This window comes from Elaeis guineensis, chromosome 14 (genome assembly GCF_000442705.2).
Source record: "Elaeis guineensis isolate ETL-2024a chromosome 14, EG11, whole genome shotgun sequence".
Classification (NCBI taxonomy): domain Eukaryota; kingdom Viridiplantae; phylum Streptophyta; class Magnoliopsida; order Arecales; family Arecaceae; genus Elaeis; species Elaeis guineensis.
The window spans coordinates 40,485,732-40,509,481 of NC_026006.2; the positions used below are offsets into that span (position 1 = coordinate 40,485,732).

Here is a 23,750-nt window from a genome sequence, read left to right on the forward strand (position 1 = left end):
TTTAAGTGGCATAATGAAAGTGTCGCTAATTCATGCTGATGAATCAGTAACATGATTATTGGCGACATTAACTCAATATTTTATAAAAATATTTTTTATCTTTATTTTATTTTTTGCTTGGCCATAAGGATGCATATTTGTATTGTTATCTTTTTCTATATCTTGAATTTTAAATTAACTTTAATCTATTTCTATAATATTTATGATAGACAATTAAGCAAACTTCAAGATTAAAGAATAAAATTCAGCACTTACACTCATGCCTTTAACCCATAAAAAATTAGGAGAAGCTTATAAAAAGGAAAAAATAATTATACACTTTATGAAATGAATGGTATGTTCTGTTATATGATTTTCGATAAATGGTCATGAATTAATTTTGAGAATTACATTCTAGGTTCTACGAGGTTGAAGCTAATTTTCTTGCAAGTGTTCTATCTAGAATATTGTAGATAGTGAATGTGAGATTTGTTTTGCTAGAATCTTCCACAGTATTCAATAAAGTTTTGGCATATGATACTCAAAACAAATGCAATTATAAGAATTAGTTTCTTTTAGATATTTTACTCACTATTATTCTAGATATTTAATGAGAACGAATTCTTCAACTTGAAAAAGAAGATTTTAAGATCATATTTTAATATTATTTTTTAAATTTTTTTAAAAAAATTAAATATTAAAATTTTACTTAATTTCATGTCTCGCATGAGTCATCATTTAGTTTAATATATATATTATAAAATAAAAATTAAGAGAAATTTTTTATCATTTGAAATTATTTATGTAAGTAATTTTTTCTATGCCATCGGTCCTTCCACCGAACAATCTTCCAAGTACTAAATTCAAATCTTAGATTAATAGAAAACTTCATTAAATTTTATTTATATGAATTAAATTATATTATTAATTTATATATTTTTATAATTAAAAATTATTTATATAGATAATTAAGAATATAAAATAATATTAAAAAATTTAAATGAATATTATTTTATTATTTATATATAATTTTTTTTAATATGATGGGATTTAAAATCCGTAAGTTGCGCGGGGGCTCACTCCAAATTCGAGGTTAAATGCGGAGTGCCTGTTATTCGCCGCCGCGAGATTTGGACTGGCACGTGGACCATGCACTAATTTCTCACTTCGCAGGCAAGAGAGGAGGGTGGCGAGTCACTTTTATTTCAGGTCTTGGGTGGGCCCCACGGCTCACATGGTCGTTGGGTCGTGACCCCACCCGACAGACCGTTCCACCTGACTCGCACCTTGTCATCCGGCCCTTGCTGTCGTGTCGCCCACAATTCTTTGACCACAGGGGTAAAAGCCGTCACTACATCCGGTTTATTCTATGGCAAACGGAAAATTCGGCGCTTATTCACGGATTGTGAATCGGTTCAACTGGGTCCATAACAAGGGGAAAATAAAGTAATAGGCCGTTTCAAAACTTAAAAATATCACCCTCCCACACTAATGGCGATATCCATGCGAATCTCCACACCTTACCATCCATCCGATCGAAAAATCCAAATCGTGACCGGACCGTCCAGATTTTAGATTATCCGCAACCGTGAAACAGCTGTTACGCCGCGTGACATGTATCGCATCGGTATTGAAGTCAGACTGGCCCCTTAAAAATATTATTTTTTTAAATTTAGAATAATTCGTTCACTAATTTTCCATTACGATTCCATCACCCACGGCTTTCCTCCTCCCCTTCCTCCTCGAGGAGCCCTAAAAACCAGAGCCCGTCCTTCAGAACCCCACTTCGATTAATTTTCCTCCGGCCCTTCGTGATCTCGGCGAGGGGGATTAGGGTTTGGGATTCGCGGTCTTGAACCCCTTATCCTCCTCCCTCTCCTCCTTCGCGGAGTCGGAGCCCTCCTGGTGTCGACGTTGATCCGCGAGAGACGAAGGATTTCTGCTCTTCTTCTTCCCTGGTGGGATGATGGTTTGAGAATTCGGAATTGGGGGAAGTTTGTGCGGCGGGGGCTCTGATTCTTGGGAGGGATGGCGAGCGATCTGCCAATGAGCGCGGAGCTGGAGCAGATTTCTGGCGAGATCACCGACATCTTCCGAGCCCTTCAGTAAGATCGTTCTTCAATTCTAGAATTTGGTTTAATGACTATCATTGTCATTCGGTTTTAGATACGTGGGGTGATTTCTAACGATTTGTGGAGTTTTAGATGTGTGCTTATCTATGTTCCTAGCGGAAAATGCGAGGACCTTTTTCTGTCTAATTTAATGATAATTTATTGGTTGAATGATATATAACAAGAAAAAAGAGATCTTTTTAATATTTCTTGAAAATTTATGGGTAGGCAAGCCGATAGGCTGGCGATTCAATTTTCTTTCCTAATAGAAGTATTTATGATGGTGTTAAACAAGTTCCCCTTGTTGAAATTATGTTTCCTTGGTGACAATATGTTTAAAAATTTGTTAATTGAATGTATAATGAGCTTAGAGACACAGAGAGAGGGAGAGTTTGTTTTAGATAGAATGATTTCACGGAAAAAAAAAATACTTTTAGTTTCAAGAAAAATTTTTGTTCGAAGGAGTTTGTCTTGATTGTGAAAAATGGGTCAGTAGTTATTGGATGTATATGATAAGACAAAGGGAGTAAAAGGGAAACAAGAAGAAAATTATGAATGAGTTGGTGTGGTTCATAAGAGAATGACACAATTCATGGGTAAATATCGAATGGAAATCAAACTTAAAGCAGCACCATGTGGGAATAGACAAAAAATGATTAGGGCTGAGAATGCCATGCAACAAAATACTCATAATGGAATGCAGTGCTTTAATGGGTTATGATAAAACATTCTCGCTTTAAGAAGGTGAAAAGCAAGTTAGAAATTTGACATATTCATCAAGGTGTGAAAAGTTATTACATGGGAGCATATAAGCTGGTGATTTACAAAATAAAAAAGATTGTTTTATGATTTTAATAATTTGAAATCAATAGATGCCAGGAAACGTATACAAGCCAATGGAAATGTTGCAAGGTAAAATTTGAATTTCTTTAGAGTGGTGAAGAATAAGGATATAGAGTGCCATTGAGAAATGGAAGTCATTAGTTTTAAATAGTTGTCAAAGGATGATAACTCTTGGAACACAAAATTTACAAGGAGATCAAAACATGGAGGTGACAGAAGATAGAAGCATCCAATTAGCTTGTTGAAGTAATCGCATTTCCATGAAATGTGGAGTATGACAAGTTGTAGAAATAGATGCGAGAAAAGTCTTTGGATGAAAGCTAAGGGAACAAACATGGTTCTCTTAGTGAATAATATTCATAGTTCTTAAATGCTGATGAAATGTTTGATAAATTTAGGGAAAGCATGATGGTCACAAATTACAACCATTGCTTGAAACTTTTGCTATTACTTGTGAAGATTGAAGTTAAACATATCAATTGAATTCTGAAGCTATATAGCATTTAGGTAGCAAGGATAAAAAGGATAATTTTGCACACCAAGGATGGTTGACCATTGCATGCTGATTTCTTACTTAGGGAAACAAATTTTTGTAGGAGGAAGAATGTTCTCATGGCTTTTAAGATGTATATTTTGTGTGTAAAATAGTTTATATCAAAAGAGTTTATAACAGGAATATAAGAAAATGGCGCATCAAATAAGCATATTTAGAAAAGGGGGCATATTGGTGTTGTGAAAAGATGTAATGGAGGATCAAGACAATTGTAGGAAATACTTACAGAGCAAAAACTGGAATTTCTAGAAATGATTGTGATGTGATATTTGTGATTACCTTTGTTGACAATCATGAATGAGGACTAGAGTTCCATAATTGGTGACCTTAGTGAGCATGTCAAATACGAGATCTTCTGTCAGATGGACAAGGAGCTGGTATGCATCAACAATGATCTGATGTCACTGTAGACTATGTCACAAGCAATTGTAGTGGCTTTAGAAATTGAAAAGCTCCCTGAGATTAAACTACAGATCAAGAATCTTAAAGAAGCCAAAGAAGTGATGTGTGGAATTGATGCTTTATCATTTGAAGAGTCAATGGTTGAGGATCTATCGTGCAACAATACCACCATCAAAGATTTGTTAATTGAGAATCAGTTAGTGATGATCCATTGGACTTCTCAAAGGAAAAAGATCAAAATAATAAAGATTCATGCAAGGAGCATATATGGCAAGATCAATTCACTAATATAAAGTCAATGATCAAGATAAAGTCAATGATCAAGATCAAGCCATGTGAAGATCATTTCCTTATTGATTTGCTTGATTCCTTGAAGTTCGCCATCAAATAGATGAACCATGCCTTATTGGAGGATCAAGCTTTTTGTAAAAGATCTTGGGGTGAGATCCATGAAGTGGAAGCAAATGATGTAGGACTGAATTGTATCACATTCAAAAGCCAATTTAAAGTTCTTTTATTTTAGACTTTAGATTGAAATCATTAGGCTTATTAAAGTCCAATAACAACCAATCAATGCGGTATCATAAAATATTTAAATTTTTAAGATGCCCCAAAGGAGTCAACTTAGTATGTTAAGGGGAACGTTACTTTTCACATCATTGTAGTGTGAATAGTGATGCTGCAATATTTGTAGTATATTAGGGGTCAATAACTACTTTGTTTGAGCAAATTGTTTCTATCTTTGTAAAGAAGAGTCCAAAAGGGAGTAAAACTCATGAACTTGTGGATCAAGTTTTGGAGTCTCTATGAAGCGGATCAAGCAAAAGACTTGTATGCTGGTTTTTTATTGTGAAGGGAATGGAGGATTTAAGGCCAGGTTTGGCCCTTGTTTCATCCCTCTCTCTTCCCCTCTTTTCCTCCTGTTCCTTTTTTTGTTACTTATTCCTCTCTTTTCTCTCTCCATCTTCATCATCTTCTTCTTCTTCTTTATTTCCTAAATCTACTGTTTATCCCTGCTTCTTTTGGGCTTTGAGTAGATCATATTGCTGTCTACCGATCTTTGTATGCATTAACTTGATCGCGGATTTATATTTTCTTGTCCAATAGAGCTTTAGATTAGGATTTGGTTTATCTTCCCATGTAGGACATCCTAACTAGCATTCTTTTAAACAGCCATTACCCTAAATCTCAAGTTTTCTTATTGACTATCCTAATCTCAGAATATCGACATCGGGCTATAAAGTCCTTTATAATGCTAATCCTTTGCCTCAAGGTCCACTATTGCATGTAGGCACTTGCTGTCCTATATTAGATTGGCTTCCACTGAGGCTCAACATTAAGTTCTTACTTTTTAAGACCTTTTATGTATAAAATCTCTCACAAAACATCTGATGACATTTTTTGCCCCTCAGTGTCACTGTTGATGACAATTTTTTTAGAAAACTATATTGAGATGAAGGCATGAGACAAGTTTGTAGACAAAGCAACTCTAGAAACCATATACGTTTTTCAACTTTGCTTGGTTTTACTTTAGGGGTGATTAACCACCTACAAACTTTTGTGGTCTCTTTGCCATTAGTAAACAATTTTAAGACTTGGTGCATTGTAAGTTTCCTTTGTTGGATAAACATTGCTTATTGGGAACATTAGCTACAGATTGCACCCAGAAGAAGAAAGAGGTAAATCTAATATAACAAATCAAGGTATATTGATTGACATATGACTTTGGTGCTGTCTATTGATGCAATCAAATCCGTATTTTCCATACTTGTTTTGAGTAGATAACCTGTTATTGCAAAATGAGCTTGAGAGATTACTCCGATCAAGTCATAGATTCCAGCTCCATTAGGAAGTTAGCTTCTTTCTTCTGCTTTGGAAAGAGATTGGGTCTTTGTGTGTCAGCATAAACTTGACCTTGGAAGAATTAACCAAAAAGATTGCTGTTTAAGACGAATCTTCAGTACTGTATGATACTTTTTGTAGTTTTTTCACTGGTTCAGAGTTGTTCTTCATGTACTTCTGTTGATCTGAACTATACGAGCAAATTACTGTGCTAACAAAGTGTTACCTGACATATTATGACTGCATCAAGTTCCAAAGAAAGTAGGTTGATTCTCTCTGTCTCAATAGTGGCAGCAAGTCCATTCATGAAAAAGGAATTCTTGGACCACATCTTATTGGATTGAAGAGCCATATGAGTCATGCCTGGGCTGATAATGAGCAATCCCAAAAACAAAATGGGGAAAAGAACATGATAAAATGGTGGAATTTGGTGTAGGATTGACTTGAGGGCCATCTGATCAAGAGGCCAGACTCTCATCATCCAACTTGTACTAGATCAGATTGATATTTCATGACATAAATGACAGAACACAAGAATATATAATGTTGTCTTTGTTAATTGGGTGAAGTTTAGGGGCCTTGGCCAAATTCCAGCGATTTAGATATAAAAAAAAGTTTATCAGAACTTCAGGTTTAATTTATGGATGAAATATCCTGATATTATGTATTCTTTTCTTAGGAATGTTAAGTTATAATTTTAAATTATAATTAAATTATTTAGTTAGATGTGATGTGCAGATTAAGTCTTTTAAGATTTTGATTGACCCATTTGATCTTGAGTATGCTTGTTTATGCATATATGTATACATATAAATATACATCAGCAAACTAACCTGTAAAATTGTTGCCAAAGGTGAGATAAAAGACAAAATTAACAGTTGTGTTTCTTTTCTTCCCCTACAAAATATCTATTATAATGGTAGAGGGGGGGGGGGGGTGAGGGAGCTTGTATGGGACATCAAATTTCTTTGTGGAGGACATATAGTCATTCATAACAGTTAAAAGAAAAATCGGTATTTGGGCAACTGAACTTAATGTTATGACATGGAGAACTTATTTCTGTATGTCTAATTTGTCTTACAAAGCATATTTGTCATAACTGGAGTCATGCATTCATTAATTTCTCATGCTCTTTATGAGTTGCTTATTCACTTGTACCATAACTATGACCTGGTTATGTGATTCCAGTTGTATGCTGGTTTTAGCAATGTAGCTATACTGTTTTCTGTTTTGCACATTTAAGAATGAATAAATCATAGGTGCATGTGAGTTGTTTTTGATTCTTCTTTATGCCAGAAAACTGGCTTTCCAAGAGTTCTTTGTGTGTTCAAGGAAAATGATGTTCCGTCATGATTATTGCATCCCATTCTTCAAAACTCAAAGTATTAAATGTAAAACTGCACATGGTAAGCTCCTACTAAAGTTTTTGATTCTCGCAGAAATGGATTCCAGAAACTGGATAAGATTAAAGACCCTAATAGACAGTCTAAGCAATTGGAGGAGCTCACAGGAAAAATGAGGGAATGCAAACGGTATGTCGAATTAAATTTTTGTTCAGTTTGTTCTATGCAAAAGAATTTATTTAAGCTATTCGAATTTTGAGTGAGCAACAAGTACATAAATGTAGCTTGCACTTCATATACATCATATCAACTCATCAGTTGTTTTACAAGTGACCAAATATAAGTTTATTGAAATGAGTGATGCCTTTGTAACATGTGTGTTTAACTATTTGGCTCCTTATTTTTTACAGGTTGATTAAAGAGTTTGATCGTGAAATTAAAGATGAAGAAAATCGAAATCCTCCTGAAGTGAATAAGCAACTTAATGAAAAGAAGCAATCCATGGTTGGTGATCTCTGCTTTGTGTTTTTGCATCTTTGCTCTCATCTTTCTCCATAATGTGATTAATTTACACTGTCATTGCAGATCAAAGAGTTGAACTCGTATGTTGCATTGAGAAAAACGTAAGTTTGAGATGATTATTAACTGTTGAAGATATATATTTCTCTCATTAATATAATTTTGATTGGTTCCTGTTGTCATATAGAAGTGCATCTTCAGGTTTAATAATAAAACCTTTAGTGCAACTTATGGTTTTCTGCAGGAATGTTAGCCATTTTGTGCTGGCTCTATTTGTGATCAATTTTGTTAGTTATCTATCATTATGAACATATATCACTAACTGAGCTATGGGCCCAATCCTATGAATGTAATTACAGTCTGCCTGTCTACTACATGCTTATTCTAAGAAGAACTTCTGACATTTTCTACTGATAAACATGTGTCAATAGTGTTGGTGTTAATCGTTTAAAAAGATATCTGTTCTTTTAGTCCAGATAGATACTGGCATACTACCTTATCAGGAAGAGGATATTCGTTGTTTAATTGTTTTATGTGGAGGGGTGTCCATGCTTGACATTCTATGATAATACTACATGCCCCTATAGATTTTTTGTGATTTACTCTACTGCTGTCCCTGTAATTTTTTCTGTTTATTTTTCTTGAGTATATTATATGGTTGACATAAGCAGAAGAAGGCTTGACTCAGCATGTGGTAAACAATCTTCTCCAGTGCTCATTTAAGTGAAAGTCTCATAAAACTTTTTCTGTGGTTGCAAAGAGGAGTACCTAAGAAAGTTTTAAGTTGATAAACGAACTCCTGTACAAATCTTTATGACATACAATAAAAAAAGCAAATTTAATGTGATCTATTAACCTAACATTGTTCTTTTATTTACAGGAGCTGAAGATTCTTAAGATGATTGAAATAACTCTAATAACTAATTTACTTGACTAGGTTATATAGGACCAACTTAGATCCAAATTTAACTACAAAACATAGATTTGCTTTGGCAAGATGACTGTAGTCCTGAAATGTATTTTTTTTTTCAAAAGCAAATGGTTGCTGAATTAATTGTTCAATCAAGTTGTTGGCCCCTCAGAAGCCACATCATTCTTTCCTTATCTTTTGGTTAGAGAATAAAAGAAAACTCTTTCTCAAAAATTGGTGTACGGAACCTTCCTTTTTCCTTTATATTTTAGAAGTTGTCTATGTTGAGATAGTTTTCATCACTATTGTCCATCTTTGATACCCCGAAAACATTATGCAACTGTAATATTAAAATAGTCAACTGCAAGTAGGTAAAACATGTTCCACTTGTTCCACTGATCCAATGTCAAATTCAATAACACAGTGAATTACCATTTTATCATTATTTCATCAAAAGATTGGTGTTGATTTCTAATGAGATGATGCTTTCGATAGTAGTAAATAAGTTGTAGTATCTGTACTTCTCATTTATTGTGTTTTTCAACTCCTTGAATGCTTTAAATTGATTTATAATGAAAAGCCACATAATATATGACATGGATTTACTTGGTAACTTAATATAACATTTTAAATGTTTTTTCTGAAAAATTTCATGTAACAATATGAAATGACACCTATATGATTTGTGCATTTTATCTAAGTCCTATGGTTTGTACACCATTATTTTGTGTACATTTAGCATTGTATTCCTATGTATACATGTTGATCTAATTCATGATCTGGCATATACAGAATAGAAAATTCATTCTCAATTCTATGAGAGTTTTTATGAAAGCATGTCATTTCTTCTCTTCCATGGATAAGTTGAATTTTTAAAAAAAGGACATGCCACGCACGAGGCTCCCACCACTACGAAGTCTATGATGGACCCCCAATGTACACAGCCTTAGCCACGTATGGAGAGGCTATTTCCATATTTCAAGTCTATGGTACCTAGGTCATAATGGAACAACCTTACCATTGTGCAAAGGCCCACCCTCATGGTCAACTTGAATATATGGTTTTCAAAAAACGAACTTTTCTAGGATCTTTTAAGTGCAATTTTTTCAGAAAATAAGTATGGCCAAACTGCAGTAGCTGATAAATTTTGCAATGTATGTTGCACACTTAGTTTTTTGATGCATTGTGAACTGGTAAACGAAGAGCAAATTTGCAATGTTGTTTGCTGCAATAAGGGGATGTTGGGAAACATTATTTGGTGATTCTACCTAGAGAATACCTGTGAACTTGAAAACTGGAACTGAGCTAACCGATAAGTTAGATAACTTTGGGAGGTGCTAAATGTTCTTTATCGTCAACAAGATTAAACTGAACTTATGGATTAATCTAGGTCTATCTATTATATGGTTGCATATATTTTTTTTTGAGAACAGGTTGCATACATATTTATGCATAATTATCAGTCCCCCAGCTTTTATTTTGAGTGTCTGTATCTCTAGAAGTTAATTTTCATCTGTTTCCTTTTCTCCTTTTGGTTGCCTAGCTGTTCCTCATTTCAAAATGGGAATATTTTTATCAAACCAAACATTAACATTTCTGCATGTTTACGTCTGATATTTAAGTATTTTGCATAGATATTTCTTACTTTGTTTTGTAGTCTTTATCTTCGATAATGAAAGTGTAGCTACTGAGCCAGATTTCCAGCCTTTCATTTTGCACTTATCTGGAACATTTGCATTTGTCTACCATTATTGGTTCTTCTATATTCTATCCAGGATATGAGTTGCAATGTGATTTCTTCTTGGTCCTTTGTTGATTAGTAAATATTCCTTGCAATCTGATATTCTGCAGGTACCAAAATAGCCTTGGTAACAAAAGAGTTGAACTCTTTGATATGGGTGCTGGAGGTAGCGATCCTGTAGCCGAGGACAATGTTCAAATGGCATCAGGTTATACTTGATCTTTACCTCATTTAGCAAGTTTTAAGGGGCATATCCTCTTCATGACCTAGTGTTCATTTATAGTATGATTTATCTATATCTTGCAATTCTTTTAAGTGGTGTTTGGTAAGCTGAAAGTTGGCTCAAATCCAATTGAAGCTCAGTACGTGAGAGGTACTGGAGTTGCATCCATAGGAGTTGGGGGACCTGCTGTGATTGTTCAATCAGGTGCTTATGTATAGTTGGAGACAAGGATTTACGTGCCTCCTGTGCCAGTCTGTATTGGCCAACATGCACCATGCTGAGCCAGTGCCATGATGGCACTTATTAACCTTTTTAAATGCTTTTGTTAAGAAATATTTTTTGAATTCTTTTATTTTAAATTTAGGCACAGCTCAGCACTCATGCTAGTGGGTGACTGTCACACCCAATGGCACCGACTTTTAAGACCTTGGTCAAAGATAATCTGGGAGGAGATAGTCTTTGCTTTTAAGTATGAGTTGAAGCATCTAAAGTGGGGAGGAGACCAAAGAAGACTTGGATAGAGGTAGTAAGGATTTGCAGGAACTTTTTATTTCGGAAGAGCTGGCCTTGTCATGAGTCATGATTCTTATGCCAGGCCCCATTTTTGTATGATAGGCTTGTTCTCTATATTTTCTGTCATCGATAGTGGATGATGATCATAATTGACCATTTTTATTCAAAATTCTCTATAATAGATAAATCATATGTCTTGATCCTTCAGCTTAATGACTTTATGAATGGTTATAATTAAAGGTGTGGGTTTGCCTAAACTTCTTGAAAGGAAGCATGAGGTAGAAGTCAAGGATGAAATGGAAGCCAAGACTGGGTGATATAAGAGTCTGGAATGATAGGAAAAAGACTAACAAAATATATGTGGAATTTTAAGTTGTAAAGGGACAAACGGAAAAGGAAGTGTTCTAGCAAGTAGTGAGGTTAAAGTAGTCATTGGAAAGTATCCTCTGAAGTAGAGGAACAAAACAAATAAGAATAATGTAGACTTCATTTTTGGTCAATATGCACAATATTACTGCATTTTGAGTCCACTTTCATGGAAGAATGGTGCATATAGGCATGAGGATGGTTGTCAGAAACAACCACTTAAGCAGCCTCATCAATTGGCAACTCTCTCATCAGTGCTTGTGGTGGCCAGTGGAGAGAGGCTCAGATTCAAACTTCAGAGGTGGCACTCCCACCATCTCTCTCTCTCTTAAAAACACACACATACAAAAAAAAGAAGAAGAAAAAGAAAACTAAAGCATCCTCTATTCATGTCTATCTAGTGGGAACTTAAATTGTTTGTTTAGACGTCTTGGAAAAGATTGTCTGTCTTAAATTTCTTTCTAGTTTCAAACTGATTCCTTTTAAGTCACCAATCTAAGGGGCTATTTAGCCATTAAATGGTTTCAATCATTGCCATAGGTAACCCTATGGTTTAGTGGATATTTGTTTCAATCATTGCCATAAGTAACCCTATGCTCTGCCCAACATGCATTTCTAACATCTCCGTGCATTAATCCAAGTTGATTGCTAAATGCAGCTGAATAGCTGATTGGCTTTTGTTGAGATAGGGCCGAAGGGGACGGCACTAACATTGACAGTCATGTAATGTGCACAAAGGGCTTTTTTTTTTGTGGTCTCATGTGGTAATACCTGAACCTTTTTTTGTCAATATATATATTTTCTTCCTTTTAAGAATTCCAAGGTAGACTGTAATTTGTACCAGGCTTGTGGACATGCATGTGCATGAAGATAGAATACATAGCCCTCAAGTCTCCATGTTTGGATATATGGGTTTTTGTGCAACCATTACCTGTAGCTGCTTGGCTATGCAACCCTAGTATCTGTACATCCTTGGCCTTAGATCTAGTGCCATGAAAATTATTTAGTTTGCACCATTCTGTCGTTAGCCAAAAGAAAATTAAAAAATAAAAAGGGCTTAGAGCTTCCTCTATTATGGAAAAAAGGTTGGACCAATTCTCCAGACAGCTTTATGATTTATGGTCCAATAGTAGCGGGTTCCTTCATCATTTCTTTTTGCTAATTTGATTTTAAGCTTCTTGACTTTCTCAAAACTGATGTAACCTGAAGTCATTTTCACTGAGCTTCTTGATATTCTGTTGTCTTGCAGCAATGTCTAATCAAGAGCTTATAGATGCTGGAATGAAGAAGATGGATGAGACTGATCAAGCAATTGAACGTTCAAAAATGGTATAATGCAATATCTTGTGGAAACAACCTTCCTGCCATTCATCTTTCTGATGATTCTCATGATAAAGTTGACTTGTAGGTTGTTGAGCAAACCATTGAAGTAGGAGCTCAAACTGCTGTGAATCTTAAAGGCCAAGTAAGTAAATGCTAGTATTTCTATTCTACCTTCCAAATTGGAAAGTCTTTGAGATCAATTGTTGTGCTAGGTTTGCTTGCCTTCTAGCTTAGCCTTTTAGAGCAGTGTCTGAGCCCAAATTTTTGACTCTTGGACTGAGCTCAACTGGTAAACTGGGCCCAGAGGTTGAGACAAGCTTGGTTGGTCAGTTTTAGTTTAAGTTCATTTTGCTTTGACATTTTCAGTTGTTATATATGTAAAGAATTCAAAAATTAATATAGTTGAAAAATCATGAATTGAACATCATTTTAACTTATTTCACTAAAAAGAAGTGCTTGTAAGTGTTATCTGCTTAGTTTATGTGAAAAGTTTATTTTATTATTTGGAAATCAGGGACCTAGGATTTTGGACTTAAGTGGACACCTGATTTTATGAGCTTAGTCAAGCCAAGCCTGTGCTAGAGAATACCAGAAGAATGGAGCCTACTGAGCCACATGAAATTTAGCCCAGCTGAACTTTGCTCTTCATGGCTCATTAACATCTTAGTAGTATAAAATGCCAGCTGGAATGTAGCGGAGTCATGTTAAGGACATCCCTTGTCTCAAGTTCTGCAGTCTCTGTTGTTTTTTCTTTTTTCTAAAGTATTTAATTTGTAATTTTGCAGACTGAACAGATGGGTCGAATTGTTAATGAGTTGGATACTATTCAGTTTTCTATTAAGAAGGCTTCTCAGCTGGTGAAAGAGATTGGTAGGCAGGTTGTCCTCGTGATCTTTATGCTTGATGTTCCCTTATTTCTTTTCATTATAACTTTGACTAGGCCAGTTTTTAACCATTATACTTCATCATTCCAGGTGGCTACCGACAAGTGCATCATGGCTCTTCTATTTCTCATTGTTTGTGGTGTCATTGCAATTATCATTGTGAAGGTAATTTTGTTTTTGTGGTTTCTTTCTCCAAGCCTGGATGATTTATTTTCTTTTCACTTACTAGGAGACTGGAGCTTCCTTTATGTGACTTAAAATTTAAGATTTTAATTTGAACATAACAGCAGTATTTTTTCTTGATCTTCTATTTCAGTTATAAGGTGAATATCACTACAATACAAATGACTTAATGGCTTCCATTAGATTGTGATCCTTTTTTATGCGTTCAGTGTTCTTATGTATGTCATCATCAGATCATTGAGATCAACAACTTGCTTTGTCTTTTTCTACATCTCTGCTTAATCGTGTGTATCTAGCAAAACATCATGGATATAGCATGACATCATATTGTCATAATTTTTAAGAACTAGTGCTTGCGGATACTTCAGTTTCCAGTTTATTCATCCAGCATTTGTTTCTCCCTTCTGCTTCTACATGCATGCTTGCTGACTGTTCTTTTGAGCCTAATGTTATTTTTCAAAATTTTTTAGATTGTCAATCCACATAACAAGGACATTAGAGATATTCCTGGGTTGGCACCACCAGCTCCAGCATCAAGGAGATTGTTGTCGGTAGAAGCTTTCAAGGGTTTCCAGTAGAGTGCAATTCAGAGGTGGCTGGTTTTGCTCATGTGCGTTTGAGCCTTGAAAGAAACATCTTTGACGTGCTATTCTGTGTTATTATTCTTTTCCCTTGTATATCATGTCACGCTTTTGTTCATGATTTTGTGTTCAATCTTAACGGCTATCAGATTGGTCATTAGGTTGAGATCTTTAGAATGCTATGTACTTTATTTACAGCATTTGTATTTGTGCCGTTTGTTCTGTAAATGAGCTGAAGACAATCATTACAAGGAGTCTTTTAAGATATAATATGTGAAATCTTTTGATATGTTGTACTTTACCATGATTATCAGAATCTTCGGTTTCAGTTATTTTCATTCTTTTCTTTTTGTTTTCCTGTATACGTATCCCTCTTAATCAGATATGTATGACTTTATCAGTGAAGGTACCTATGTTTATGAAAAATTATAAACCTGCCTTGGAAAATTGGAGATTGCAGTTTTACTTTCACCCTTTTTTCCTTCCAATAAATAGGCTGGGAAGTAAAACTGAATAACTTGTCCATATTAAGCTTAGATAAGGTAAGTTATGGTATTTAATCATAAAAACCTTTTTGATAATATTGTTTCAAAATTCTAAAACCTAATCTTTTAGGTCTATTTATGTACTTAAATATCCTTCTGTGTACCTGCTGATCCATGATAGCTACCTACAACCCTTATGCTCCCATTGTCATATCATCTGCTTCCTTTTCTTACCATTTTCCAATGCAATTATTATCCGAGTAAATTAAAAAAAAAAAAAAAAAGTTAGCAAACGAAGGCTTATTTTTGCTTTGTTGGTAAAGAGTTTTTATATATAAATAAAATTGTATCTAATTTTACCTTTAGCTGGTGAGGTTGGTTATTAGGCTTGTAAAGTGTGAGTATTAAAATTGAATAATTAGTTATTAACAAAAGGTAATTTTAAGAGCTTAAAAGTCCCATAAATTTCAAAACTATAAAGAGGCAAGCCTGATTCGCAACCTAGCCTTGCCTAGATAAGTACTAGATGACTTGTTGGAATATTATGCTTGCAAGAAGTGAAGCAGAAGGGTGACAGGAGAAATGGTTTGACTACCCGAGTGCCTATATGTACTGACGACCAGTTGCGCATATGGAAAACATTCATATACAAACAGTTCATCAAGTGAAGAAATTGTTGCATATCAGCTCCTATTAATTTCCCGTTTATATTAATTTAGATCTTCAGTTTAAAAGTTTAAATTTTAGAACCAATTAAGATTTCTAACATGGAAGTTTAAATTTCAGAAATTTATAATTATCATCTATGTGTTTTTAAAAAGCGATTAGATGTATAAACAAAGCTCCGGTGTTATAGTCAATAGAAAATGGTTGCATCTGGAATTGGAGGACAGTTTAACCATATGGAGAAAGATCACCCTTGGAAACAAGTCTTTGAAAGTGAAACTACGGCCAAGCACAGACATATAATGAGCAAGTGTACAGATTATTGAAACCAAATCATACTATTCTTAGAATTATGAAGGAAAAGAAAAATGAAAAAAATCTCTAATTGTTGTGCTAAACCTATGCCAATTCATAGGACATGAGACCCAATTTGGAGCTGGACCAGTTCAAGCTTAAGACCATGTGGTCCTCAGCATCGTCAGGCTGTGGATGTGCTGAGCGGGGCTTGGGGGAAACGGTCAATGACATAAACTGGTATGCCCAGTGAACATCCCTATAAGCAATCACAAACCATGTCTAAAATAAGGCCACTCTTTTCCATTGATGGTCACAAGGGGTAAAGAGAGCAAAAGCAAGCACACCTTGACACTATGATCCTGTATAGATTTTGAGTAGATGTTGAGACTAGTTGGTGTTTGGTAGATGCACCGTATGAGGGTGCAACTTATTGTTAAACCCTGCCCAATGAATAGAAATGAGTCTAGTGCCCATTCTATAATTGCACAAAATAAAAGAGTCATTACCTTATTAAAAGGCTAACCAACACAGGAGACAATCTTGGTTTCAAATAAATCAACCAGGAACAAAGAAGAGACTTGTTATAATATTTGGATGTATTCCTTTCTCATGTAAAGAACGAGTGACATATGATTCCCATATTACAATACCTACTCTAAGAAAACCAAAGTATTCTGCTCCCGGTGCGTAAGGCCTTCATTTTCATTTTTTTTGGAATAAGTGGAGGTTGAGGAGTAACATCAATCTCTAGTAAGGAGACCGGCAAGATGAGAGACTCTAGAGAGAGATGCTCTTGGAACACAAGGGAGCAGATCTCCCCTCCATCAAAGAAGCCTCCATTCATCATGTTTCAATGGGAAGGAGGATCATCTCTACAGCAGTGCGACGTGGCAAAACAATGGGGAAAACATAAAAGCTACCTTCGTTTACTCCATTCATGGGTGCAAACTCGATACTTTTGGGAAGACACAAGCACTCCTGAACGGCCCCACATCCGACATGGGGAAATCAACGTGGAAATGGTGGCATACTTAGTCCAGCCCCTCGACTACCATCTGGTCATCTCTTAGAGACCCCTACACTGACATTCGGTTTCCCACATGATAGTCGATGGCACAATGGTAATGAGATATATCATGTGTATCCAAGGAATGACCAGAAAATCCTCAAATCATGTATTTTCACTGACGTGGTCAAAGAAACCCATGCCCAATGGAGCCTACTAGGCGGCATCTTAGGCCCAAATCAACCCAAGCTCGCGCTTGTCGAGTTACTTTTTCCTCTACCTCCTCTTCCATCTTCGCTAGCTGACGTCATGGGCCCCCGAAGCCTTTTAAAAAGGGCTGATATTTCAAGTACGGCGACATGGGACACACCAAGAACCTCCATAGGAATCTGGTTAAATGCTTCATTTGCCATTGTTTTGGCCACACATACAAACGATGTTGGATCTCCTAACCTACATACAAGCCCAACTCGCAACCACCCTCCTCACGACCTATCTTAACAGTATCTATTCCCTGCCACAACCAACATACTTCCCGCCCCAAGTCACTGCCACAATACCGAACCCACCATCCACTCAACCATCGATGGATCCTCCTATGTCCCCATAATGCAGAGTCAAGGCTTTCATCTTAAAGTCTTGTAACCTCATTGACGTCCAAAGTGACCTAGTCTAAGCCACTTATGTAGAAGCTTTTGGACAAACCATTAAAGTATATGGTGTTGCCATGACCCTTATCCTTAAAGTGGGGTTCCTCGGTCCCTTGACTACAAGAAGACTCTCCAGAGAAACCACATTCTTCATGTTTTACCCTTCGATGGAGATTGTCTAAAGTTTAATGGCTTTAGGTCATATTAGAGGTGATGGGTTCACCCTAGTTGTGAACCACTAGGACCAAACCAGGAGAAGAGTATCTGCAAGGCTCATCAATCCACCCCTAATGTTTTGGTCCACTGATGTAGTGGCCAACATCATTTTTGGGATTTGGTATGCCCCTCTGTGCCAGCAAAACAAGCATGCACTGGGAAGATCTATCTAACTTCGATGTCTAGTTCCTGTGTGAGGACATCAGTGACATGCCATCTATGGTAGATGTCATCATGGAGCATTTTCTGTTCGAGGTCAAGATCCAAATCAACTACACATGCCTATTCGACCTAAGTGATGACTCAAGCTCCTCCCAAAGTAATGATCATGGTACTACGAATAAGAATGAAGAGGAGAAAGACTTTTGGTTTGGATCAACAAACCAAACTGCAGAGTTGGTAAGTATCATACCCGCCTCAACAACAACTCATCAAAGCATAATTGGAGAACACTCGAACTTGAGGGCCGTCGATAGGTACAACGATAGTTGTCCCCTCCCTATCCGCCACCCTAAGCACCCTAGGGAATGATCCTTCTATTGACCTCAACCATGTTGTTATCTCCCTTCTACTACACACCCTACTTCCCTGTCACTTTCTTCCAGTAGCCATCATTTCAATGGCCCATTACTCCATGACAATCCTAACATCCCCCCATAGTTTAAATTCAAATGTAGATGGCATCTAACTCTAGATCTATGCTTGGTGTTAAATACATCTACTAGCTCGAAATAGTTACCTACCACCACCCTAACAAATGTTGACACGACTGGCAAGCCGAATGTTAAAGATCTCAACTTAGTAAATATTGGCCAACCTTTCGTTATGGTTCTCAGCCAACTCTGTACAACCATACACTTTGATGCTGCTGCTTCAAAGCTAACTCTCGGTTGTCCTCTATCTAAAAGAAGCTCTAGGCCTTAGAAGAAGAATATTCAAAATCTAGGACTAAAGGAGCAAGACTTGAAGAAAGAAGATATTCTCTTCCTTTAACTCCTTGATGCGCGATGAGCTCATTCGACTTGAATTTAAATACGGCATTAAACTTCAAATAGGTAGCTTGATAGACCTTGCTCAAAAGATGAAGAGCTTAGAGCTCTTTAGATGCAGCAAATTGACTCTGATGCTTGTGGTGGCAACTCTAGAATCTAGGACTAGAGGAGCAAGACCTGAATGAAGAAGATATTCTCTTCCTTAACTCCTTGATGCCCAATGAGCTCATTCAACTTGGATTTAAATGTGGCATCAAACTTCAGATAGGCAGCTCGATAGATCTTGCTCAAAAGATGAAGACCTTAGAGCTTCTCAAATGCAGCAAACTGACTCTTATGCCTGTGGTGATGATTGCAAGTTAAGACAACTGCACTCATCCGATCATTCCATTTTGGTTGTTTACTCAACCAACCACTCTGTCAACCAACCTGAAGAACTTTTGTTGCATGCTAATGTTGCCTTTAGGGACTTCTATATTTCCTTCATATATGTAGTAGCTCCTGTTAGCTCTCTTTTAGAGCACCTAACGAATCCATCTTCAATCATATATATTGGTTTCACCAAATTTTACATTCTTCTTGTATTCACTATCAGGTTCAGGAAAGGAAATGACAATGCTATATTGGAATGTTACAGGCTTAGGGCAGCCATCGAAAAGGCATGCGGTTAAGCATTCAATCAAAGCTATGCTATGCGCTTTCAAGAAATGAAACTAAGGTCTATCGACATCAACTTACTCCATGAAATCTACAATACAAACTTTGATAAATGGCAAATTAAAAGGGCTAATGGATCCTCTGGTGGGGTATCCTCATAGCCCGGAACAACTTAGCAATTCAAGAAAAAGCTCTATACTCTAGAGATTCAGCATTAGCACTCAATTTACCCTCCCATCCAATAGACTTCGATGGGTAATCACAAATACATATGGACCTCACGAGTAGCATGATCAGTTCTTTGACAAGCTAAAATGTCTCAAATGGCTCATTAATAAGCCATGGATAATCATAGGTGACTTTAACTTCATTAGAAGACCAATTGATGGACTGGGCTCAGAAAGCAATAAAGCTGCTTCAAAAGAGTTCAACAAATTGATCAAGTCGAAATTAACCCCTCTGACAGGAGATTTACATGATCAAACTTTTGAGAGAGGGTTAGCAAGACTAGATCGGTGCTTCATCAATAAAAAGTGGCACTCATTTTCCTATCACATTCTTCTCCCCCTTGCCAAGAGTTATATCCAATCATATACTCCTGCTCTTAGCCCAACATCCACAAAACCAAAAATGTACCTCATCATAGAAGCCATTTCATTTTGAGAATCACATGTACCAATGTCCAGGCTTTGATAACCAGATCCAAAACTGGTGGGAGAATGCCCTAAGCTTGGTTGATCCCACTACTTCATTGGTTGGTAAGCTTTCTGAAAGCTACCTCAAATTCATGAACTTCATTTAAGGGTGTATAAAAAATTAATCAAAATAAGATGATAAGAGAAGATACATTTGTCCTTTCTTAATGAAACATTGTTATATATATATATATATATATATATATATGGCATGGCTAAGAGACTAGCAATAAATAAGTTGGAGGATGTGATAGGTGTATAAATTTACTCATAGAAATATTAATTTATGGATCAAATTATTTTTATTTTTTTAAAATTAATATTTTTTCATATATTTTATAAAAAAAATCTACACCAACATGAAGATCTCGATCTGCAGGCTTAGAGGGGTCAAACGAGATAAAAAATAGAGTTAAAATGAAATTAAATTCAAAGTCGGAAGTCAATTCAATTCAATACGTAAGTTGTTGGTCCATCGTGGACCATTTGATCATCATGCGGCTCATAAGAAAAATAATTATTTTGGACACTTCACGTGGAGGAGGAAACTAGTATATTGTGCATGAAGCCCATATGCATTCAAAGCAATTAAAGAGAAAGAGAGCTGGTATATATTGGGTTTTGGTGAGCTGCTGGCATGTGGGATATGGCTGATGAACATGATACATAGTGAACCACATGAACACAGGAGGCCCATGACACGGGTGCATGAGACCAAATGCTGGGCGATCGCGGGAAGAAGGAAGAAGCGAAGTGGATGCGGTGCAAGCCTGGGATGCGAATGCGGAAAAAAAAATATTTTTAGAATTTATTTTAAAGCTTTAACCGATTGTTTTATTCTCTCTTGCTTTTGAATCTTATCTATCCATCCATACTTTTCAAATTAAATCCTAACCATTCATCTATCCTCTATTTTTAGTCCCATATCGGAAAAATATAAAATCCTCCTCCTTGCCTACATCTATAAATAAAGTCTAATACCTCCATTCATAGGATATCTCTCTCCACTCCATAATTCTTGTGGGAGGCCTGTGTGAGAGGCAGACATATCCATCTTTAAAACTTTTTAGCCATCTTATTCTCATTTTCTTCCACCCTTCCAACACACGAGAAGGAGAGTCAGCCACGGGAAGATTGATCCCAAGCCAAGAGAAGGAGAGAAGTCTGGTTCTGTAAGAAATTTTATTTTATTTTCTGTTTAAACTCCAAGCCTTGTTAATGGTTTAGGAGTTAAAAATTTTTGTATCAAAATTTTTATTCAGAAATAAATTAGTTATTTTCTTTCTATTTAATTTTTATAATTTTAATTTCTGTAATAGGATGTTTAAATTTCTGCATCTTTTAATTCTGTAATTTTTAATTTTCGCAAGTTCAATTCCAGTAAGTAGAATTAGTCTTTATTTTATTTTATTTTATTTTACTTCAAATCAACTATATCTGGCTAAGTAATCCCTCTGGGGTTTGTGATGAAGCTAGATCATGAATAGAAGTATGCTTTATTCAATTTCTCTTTTCGAGCTTTTAAATTTTAAGAATCCTTCTCCCTTCATCTCTCTCGCCAAGAGACTTGATGGACTATCGTTGGGTCAGAATCCCTTCATAGTCTATGTTTGATTTGGTGTAAGAGGGGATGATTGATAGAAGGATCACAATTTTCTAAATCATTTCTTCTCTTTCCATGTGAAAATCTTGATGGATTATAGTTGGGTTAGAATCCCTTCATAGCCTATACTTGGATAACACAAGAGAAGTGAAGAAAGAAAGGGTCTCTTAATTAGGGTGAGAACAAAATATTTGATGAATCATAGTTGAGTTAAATCTCTTCATGATCCATGCTTGTTCATATTTTACACCTTGATCAAGGGACATTATAAGAGAAATCATAGGAAGACTCTCTAATTCATTGGTCTAGTAGATTCAAGAGCCCTAGATCTTTTAGATAATTTATCTTTATAATTAATTAGTTTATTGCTTTGGTTGTTCATAATTCAACAAACAATCTCTTTCCTTTTTCTCTAAAGCTCACCTGAGCAAGCATTTAAATACAATTCAAAATTCAATTCCTCATGGGATCGACTCGTACTCATCGGATGTGCTCATTGCACACCGTGTGCTTGCGGTAAATTTAAGACATATTAAGTTTTTGACACCATTGCCAGGATCGAACCCGGGTCACCCACGTGACAAGCGGGAATACTCACCACTATACTATAAAAACTTGATATGTCTTAAATTTACCACAAGCGCACGGTGTGCAATGAGCACATTCGACGAGTACGAGTCGATCCCACGAGGAATTGGATTTTGAATTGTATTTAAATGCTTGCTCAGGCAAGCTTTAGAGAAAAAGAAAAGAGATTGTTTGTTGAATTATGAATTACCAAAGCAATAAACTAATTAATTATAAAGATAAATTATCTAAAAGATCTAGGGCTCTTGAATCCACTAGAGCAATGAATTAGAGAGTCTTCCTATGATTTCTCTTATAATGTCCCTTGATCAAGGTATAAAATATGAATAAGCATGGATCATGAAGAGATTTAACTCAACTATGATCCATCAAATATTTTGTTCTCACCCTAATTAAGAGACCCTTCCTTTCTTCACTTCTCTTGTGTTATCCAAGTATAGGCCGTTGGGTATAAAATACCCTCCGACCGAAGTTCGTGACGGGGGTGGCCCTCCGGGGATCCAACCGACTTTCGACCTCCGGCAACGTCTCTTCAAACCCCCCGGACGGCTGAGCCTCCGCCGCACTCCCAAGTCTTACCAACGGGCAGGACCCCGCCAGCGTCGACAGGACTCCTACGGGAGCCAGATCTCGTCTCCGACTCCAGTTACAGGCAGACTTCGTCCGGACTCCTACGGGAGCCGGACTTCGTCCCCAACCTCAACTACTGGAAGGCTTCGCCCAGACTCCCATGGGAGTCGGGCTCCGTCCTCGACCTCGACTGCGGGAAGGCTTCGCCCGGACTCCTACGGGAGCCGGGCTCCGCCCACGACTTCACTTACAGGTAAACTCCGTCCGGACTCCTACGGGAGCCGGACTTCGTCCCTGACCTTAATTACAGGTGGACTTCGACCGGACTCCTACGGGAGCCAGATCTCGTCTCCGACTCCAGTTACAGGCAGACTTCGTCCGGACTCCTACGGGAGCCGGACTTCGTCCCCAACCTCAACTGCTGGAAGGCTTCGCCCGGACTCCCATGGGAGCCGGGCTCCATCCTCGACCTCGACTGCGGGAAGGCTTCGCCCGGACTCCTACGGGAGCCGGGCTCCGCCCACGACTTCACTTACAGGTAAACTCTGTTCGGACTCCTACGGGAGCCGGACTTCGTCCCTGACCTTAATTGCAGGTGGACTTCGATCGGACTCCTACGGGAGCCAGATCTCATCTCCGACTCCAGTTACAGGCAGACTTCGTCCGGACTCCTCGGGAGCCGGACTTCGTCCCCAACCTCAACTGCTGGAAGGCTTCGCCCGGACTCCCATGAGAGCCGGGCTCCGTCCTCGACCTCGACTGCGGGAAGGCTTCACCCGGAGTCCTACGGGAGCCAGGCTCCGCCCACGACTTCACTTACAGGTAAACTCCGTCCGGACTCCTATGGGAGCCAGACTTCATCCCTGACCTTAATTGCAGGTGGACTTCGATCAGACTCCTACGGGAGCCAGATCTCGTCTCCGACTCCAGTTACAGGCAGACTTCGTCCGGACTCCTACGGGAGCCGGACTTCGTCCCCAACCTCAACTGCTGGAAGGCTTCGCCCGGA

The 23,750-nt window shown here is 37.2% G+C and overlaps 1 protein-coding gene across 1 annotated transcript; it reads left to right on the forward strand.

Annotated features, from left to right (window-relative positions):
• The first annotated feature begins 1,714 nt into the window (after positions 1 to 1,714).
• On the forward strand, positions 1,715 to 14,605 carry LOC105036116 (novel plant SNARE 13). Its single transcript, XM_010911856.4, has 10 exons — positions 1,715 to 2,084; positions 7,170 to 7,262; positions 7,484 to 7,577; positions 7,659 to 7,696; positions 10,354 to 10,451; positions 12,595 to 12,674; positions 12,754 to 12,810; positions 13,454 to 13,546; positions 13,643 to 13,717; positions 14,206 to 14,605. The coding sequence occupies exons 1-10, from the start codon at positions 2,008 to 2,010 to the stop codon at positions 14,311 to 14,313; spliced, it is 813 nt and encodes a 270-aa protein (XP_010910158.1). The 5' UTR covers positions 1,715 to 2,007; the 3' UTR covers positions 14,314 to 14,605.
• The last annotated feature ends 9,145 nt before the right edge of the window (positions 14,606 to 23,750 follow it).